We start from the raw sequence: 6,132 nt of genomic DNA, 5'->3' as shown, positions 1-6,132 counted from the left end.
CAGAGGCCAGAGGCTGCATGGGGGCCACTAAGGAGCACTTCCAGCCCTGGCAAAGGTGCCAGTTCCCCGTGGGAGGCCGGGAAGACCCTCAACTACCGCTGCAGGAGGGGCACTGGGCCTTTTCCCAGAGAGGGGCTGACTGTCCCCTACTGCCCTCAGGGTACTCGGCCCAAGCACAGCCAGGCCTGAGGAGAGGGGAGAGGCGTCTGCCCTGCAACGCTAGCTAGTTCACGCTGGGCTGCCTTGCTCCAGGTTGTAGATGTGGCCAATGGCCCAGCTGTGGGCTGTTGTGGGAAAGGCTGCCGCCAGGCTGGCTCCTTCACCAGTTTCAAGTTACAGGCAGTTTTTGAGTCTGAGCTCTTGGTGTCACCACATGGGCAGGGGGCTGCCTCCCGAGAACCCATGAGGAGCCACAAGAGGAGTGGGGAAGTGGGCTGGCTCAGTTCCTAGAGTCTGGGTCTCTAGAAGTGAAAGGAAAGTGAAAGGATGGGGGCATGGGCTCCTGGGGAGGACAGACTTCCAAAAGTCTTTGCTCAGGCCAGTGGGAAGACTGAGCGGACTGCAGGTGACCAGGGGCCCCCCTGCTCACCCAGGGGTGCTTGTCCCCTGAAGGCCCAGGCAGGGGCCCACCGCCCTGAGGTCAGGATGCCCCTCAGACAATAGCTCGGCTGGGGGAGCTCTCCTAACTAACCCTCAGGCAAAGGGATTTCAGACCACAGTCCAGCAGAACTAAGCCCTGAGGCCACCAGCGCCTGGCAAGGCAGCACACAGCTGAGGGCGCATCAGCCTCTGAGAGGAGTCAGGAGGAGGGGCTTAGGGGGCACATCAATTTCCTGGGGTGGCCACAGCAAACTACACAAACTTGGTAGCTTAAAACAACGAAAGTGACTTCTCTCATGGTCCTAGAGGCTGGAAGTCAGAAGTCCAGGTATGAGCAGGGTCCCTCCTGCCTCTTCTGGCCTCTGGGGCTCCAGGTGTCCCCAGGCTTGTGGCCACAGGGCCTGTGGCCCTCTGGCCACTGCCCACCTTCTGCTGGCTTCTCCCCTCTGTGTCTCCTGCTTTCTGCCTCCCTCTCATGAGGACGCTGGTCGCTGGATTTAGGGCCCATCAGATAATCACATCTGCCAAGACCATTTCTCCAAGTGAGGTCACATCCCTAGGTTCTGGGCCTTAGGACATGGACACATACTGCAGGGGGCCACCGTCCAACCTACAGGAAGCAAGTGAAGACACTCTAAGGGGAGACGCCCTGGTGACCCATGCAAGGCTCTGCAGGGTGGAGGAAGGGGCCGTGCAGGGCAGCCAGAGGCCCTCCCACTGCCCCTGGACTCCCAGACCTGGCTGTCAGCCCCATCTACCACTGGGGAGGCATGGGTCTGCAGAGCCCCACTTTCCATTTTGTTAAGTGAGGGCTCCACATGCTGAGGCTGTGGTGAGGGGAAGTGAAGGGTAGCAGCTGAAGCACAGTGGGTCAGGCTTGTGGTCTGGGCATGGACCTGGGGGTCTTGAGAAGGCTCAGGAATGACCCTGGAGGATGGAGGACCCGGACTGGGGCTGTGCATGTAATGCCCCTCTTCCAACCTCAGTCATTCCCTGCCCCGCCCCCGGGCCGGCCTCCAGCCCCTCCCCATCCACCTGCTCACCTCTGGGCCACTGGGTTGTGGTTGCTGGGAGACAGTTGCCTGGTCACCACTGTTGTTTCCCGGGCAGAGGGCTCACACCACCTTATGGGGCAGGTAAGAGGGACAGGCAGGCCACAGCGGGGTCCTGGCTGGGCATGAAGGCTGGAGCCAGCTGTGCTGTGGCCCCTACCTGGCCCTGCAGCCCACAAGTGCCCTGTGGGTCCTCTAAGACTCTGTCCAAGAGTATAATGGAGGGGAGAGAGAATAGGGGAGGAGGGGAGAGCTGGGCAGAGCCCCCTATGAAGAGGGCCCAAGCACCCAGGGCCATAGGGTGAGGAGCAGAGATGCCCAGGCCGGGCTGAGCAGGGCAGGCCTCCCAGGGGTGGCAGCCCCTTAGGACCAGCTGCTTTGGTCAAGACCAGATCTGTCTCCCTGGACCAAACTCCAAAAGGATGGCCTCCTAAAATCCACAGGGACCCACATCCCCCCAAACAGCTTAGTCCTGGCCAGAAAGCGCCAGCTGGATGAGCAAAGTCAGCACTCCCAAGTGCCCGCGTGGCCAAGCGTATATCTGGGGATGGGCCCAGTAGGACATGGTGGCCTCTCGTTTCTTGGACGTTTCCTTCAGCTTCACCAAGGTCTTCCACTGGTCACACCAGGGTGCCGTTACCTGCCAGTCTTTTTACCTGACCAGGTAAACGGCTTCTTTAAAAGTTCATTATAAAGTTGGGTTTTCACTGACGGTCCCTGCTCTGCTGCAGCCCTCTTGGGAGCCCTGGTGCCATCCTGCCTGTGGGACCGTGGCTGCCCAAGCTGCACTGCCAGTGATAACATTCCCTGAACATCTTCCAGCAAAAGCTTTCTATTTAGAATGAGTCTGTCAGAGAGACTCTGAGAAAGGTGATTGTGGGGACATCCCCCAGTGGTCCAGTGGTTATGGTTTCACCTACCAATGCAAGAGTTGTGGGTTTGATCCCTGGTCCGGGAACTAAGATCTCACATGCTGTGCAATAAGGCCAAAACAAAAAAAAACAACAAAAAAAGATCAATTGCTCAACAAAGGCTCTGGGAGCTGTAGCTGTGACCCCCCTGACCCCACCCACAACCCCACCAGCCATGTCCTGCAGCCCAGGGACACCACAGTCACCACAGGTGTGTATGTCCAGGGGAGGAGTTCTTCTTAATCTTTGTTCATTTGAATGACAAGAAACTGTAATTCACGGCCTGTTTAATTCTTTGCGGAAGTAATAAAATATAGAGTGAAGACAGGCCAGAGGCCCAGGCTTACAAGGCTTGTTCTGAAACCCATGCCCTCACGCCCAATTCCGGGCTCCTGTTTCTGGTAGCGCCCACTGCTGTGTCCAGATGACACCCAGAAGTTAGCCGGTGCTGGGCTGTGGGGCTGGGGGCTCCCTCCACACCCCCATGCTCACACGATAACCCCCAGCAATGCTCCCTGAGGGTGGCCACTGCTGGCAGCAGCCTGGCGTTGCCGTCCTCACTGTCGTCAGGCAGGCCCTCCTGGAACACGTGTGACGAGGCAGGTATCTGCACGTGTCACTTGTAGGAACTGTCTTCACAGCAACCCCCTCAACTCTCTCTCAGGTGGGGAAACCAAGGTACAGAGCAACAGCCCAGAGAGTCCCAGCATCCTGTCCCCAGACCTCCTGCCACACTGGGCTGGCTGCAGAGCCTTACCTCCTGATTTGAGACTTTTCAAGGCTCTTTCCTTGTATTCTTCTTTCCAACCCACGCCCCTGCCTTGAACTTCCCACAAGGTTGTACCGCGTTTTTAATTCCTTCAAGCTGGTCCACCTTGTCTGTCCCCTTGTGCTAACCGCCCAGCCCTCTTCTCGGGTGAGGATGGCAGTCCTACCCTGGCATGTCTCTAGGGCCATGTCCCTGTGCCTTCTGCCCGCCCTCGCCACCCAGCCACCCTCTCCTCTCCTCTGAGCCTGACTGTGCAGCTGCTGTCTCTATGTGTCTATGTGTGACACCTGGGGGGCCTCTGCAAGGTGTCCGTTGACCCAGTAGCTGCTCAGGTGGGAGTGCTGGGGGGTAGTATTACCCGTCATCCTCTCGGGGGCCTCCATCCCCAGAAGGTTTGGGTCTCAGGCAACGTGGAGACACGTACACACCACACGCACCCTCCCTGTTCTCAGCAGGCACCACTCCCCACCCGTCATGCTGGGCGGGGTCAGCCCCACTAAGGAGGGTGGGGCAGGGCTGGGAAGGGGGCTCAAGGTCGTCCACACAGCTTGCCCCACTCTTGGCAGAAGGCTGAGACCCTCCCTGCACCCAGCCACCGCCCAGCCCCCGTCACTGGGTTGACAGCTATTCCCAGTTTACCCTCTTCTGTCCTAAATGGGGACAAAGGTCTTGGTCAGCATCTCTAGGGTGACCAGTTGGTTTGTTTGCAAAGCGACTGTCCTCTTTGGAGGAGCCTCTGTGTGCCTGCCTACGCTCCAGGCTGCTGGCCTTTCCACTGCTTGTGGCTCTTCAGTTTCAGCAAACCCTAGCCTCCTGAGCCGCCCCCAAACTGGGAAGGACGTGTCAAGGAATAGCTAAAATTCCCTAAAATGTTCCCAACTCAGCCAGTCAAGAAAGGTGCCCCAGGGAGGCATCGTTCTAGGGGCAGGGCCCACAGCCCCACTGACCCTGGGAGGGGCCTGCTGAAGGCTGTTCCCCCCAAGCCCCACAGGCCTGACAGCAGCCCTCCTTACAGCCGGCCCCGTGGCCGAGTACAGAGACGTCAACCACGGACGAACCGTCCCTGCAGGGAAGGACTCGCCCCGGACAGACAGGATGCAGAGATGGCCCTGCCCCCAAGGGGCACCCGACCCCACAGTCACCACAGAGACCGGAACCAGACCGGAGTCCAGCACTCCAGGCAGCACCCCTCCCCACACAGGGTGGGCCCGACCAGATGCCCAGTTCCAAGGCTAGGACAACAGGTTGCCCGCAGGGCCCGCAGAGGGGTGGGGGCCATCTCTTCCCAGAGGTACCCCTGCCCAGGAACCCCAGCATCTGTGGCCCGCAGCAGCACCCACTTTCTCCACCACCGAGGACCACCCCCTCGGACCCAAGTCAGCACAAAGAGAGGCAAGCGGTCAAGGATGGCAGGGATCCGGCGGGGCCGTGCCCGGGCACCAGGTGAATGCAGCCAGGACCTTCCTGGGGACAGGCACCCCATCCCCAAAAAGGCCTTCTCACAGGGGACAACACAGCTCTGTCCTGGGAGAGGGGCTGGGAGGAAGTCAAGGGGCTGGGAGGAAGTCAAGTGTGGGGTATGCGATCCAGGCTGGCCAAGTAGGGCAGAGGCCAGCAGAGTCAGGGTCTGAACAGGCATAAAGAGGGGTCTACCCTGACTGACATGGGTCACCCATGACATCATGATGGACATTGTGACCCCCACCCTCCTGGGCATGTCCCTGCGTCACGTGTGCCCCCAGCTCCAGCCTCAACCTCAGCCTCTGCCCCCTGCCCTGTTGGTAAGGAGGGACACTGCCCACACCAGAGCTGGCCCTTGATGATGGTGACTCTCCCCCTTTCCTGGGAGGCCCTCTGGGCCTGAGATGGGCAGAGATGGGCTGAGATGGCTGGGGGACTGCCTAGGGGCTCCGGCCAGATTCTGAGTGAATGCCCTCCCCTCCATTTGAACCTACCTTGTTCACAGGCTGGGCCCATGAGAGACCCATGGGGAGCCACGGAGAGGAGGGGCTCCTGCATCAGCTAAGCCAGCTGGACCAAGATGCAGGTGGGCTTGGGCAAGGCCCATCAAGGGGCAGGAAAGCTTCCGGGTGGGCCAGAGGCTCTGACTTCCCACCTGCCCACAGAGCTGGACGACTCTGAAGCCATCAGGCCCCAGGCCGCCCTCCTGGAGAAGCACTTTCTGGAGAGGGAGAAGCAGCCACCCAGTACCGGGCAGGGCCCCTTCTTCTACATCGGAGGGACCAACGGGGCCTCCATGTGAGTGGGCCCTCAATCCAGGCCCTGCCCCACTGCCCCCAGGCCCTACCCAGCCGTGCTCCCCAGCTCCGCGGCCCCCAGGTAAGCACTGCCCCTCCCCTACAGAATCAGCTCCTACTGCAAGAGCAAGGGCTGGCGGCGTATCCAAGACAGCCGGCGGGAAGACTACAAGCTCAAGTGGTGTGAGGTCAAGTGCAGAGACACCTACTGCAACTTCCGGGAAGGTAGGGGTGGGGCTGGGCTCAGCAGGCAGCCCTCAAACACGGGGTGCCACCGTGTGCTGCCCGGGCTCTGTTCTGCCAGGCAAGCAGCTGCTGTACCAGCTCCCCAACAACAAGCTCCTCACCACCAAGATTGGGCTGCTCAGCGCCCTGAGGGAGCACTCGAGAGTCCTGAGCAAGACCAGCAAGCCAGCCCCCTGCGCACTGACCAAGTGAGCCACCTTGCCCCCCACCCCTGGCACCCACTCACCCAGCTGCACACCCCCACCCGATGGGTCAGTCGCTGGTCCTGACCACCCTCCACTTAGTCTGTCCACCCA

At 60.4% G+C, this 6,132-nt stretch overlaps 1 protein-coding gene across 1 annotated transcript in view; it reads left to right on the top strand.

Annotated features, from left to right (window-relative positions):
• The first annotated feature begins 6 nt into the window (after nucleotides 1-6).
• TTLL10 (tubulin tyrosine ligase-like family, member 10) overlaps nucleotides 7-6,132 on the top strand; it is a 19,034-nt gene continuing 12,908 nt past the window's right edge. Inside the window, exons 1-5 of the mRNA XM_010850233.1 lie at nucleotides 7-4,775; nucleotides 5,299-5,379; nucleotides 5,459-5,591; nucleotides 5,697-5,815; nucleotides 5,895-6,024. Of these exons, the coding sequence (XP_010848535.1) occupies nucleotides 4,202-4,775; nucleotides 5,299-5,379; nucleotides 5,459-5,591; nucleotides 5,697-5,815; nucleotides 5,895-6,024 (1,037 nt within the window). The 5' untranslated portion in view covers nucleotides 7-4,201. The remainder of the gene's footprint in view (nucleotides 4,776-5,298; nucleotides 5,380-5,458; nucleotides 5,592-5,696; nucleotides 5,816-5,894; nucleotides 6,025-6,132) is intronic.

This window comes from Bison bison, unplaced genomic scaffold (genome assembly GCF_000754665.1).
Source record: "Bison bison bison isolate TAMUID 2011002044 unplaced genomic scaffold, Bison_UMD1.0 scf7180017864289, whole genome shotgun sequence".
Lineage (NCBI taxonomy): Eukaryota > Metazoa > Chordata > Mammalia > Artiodactyla > Bovidae > Bison > Bison bison.
This window is presented reverse-complemented; position numbering and strand designations above follow the sequence as displayed.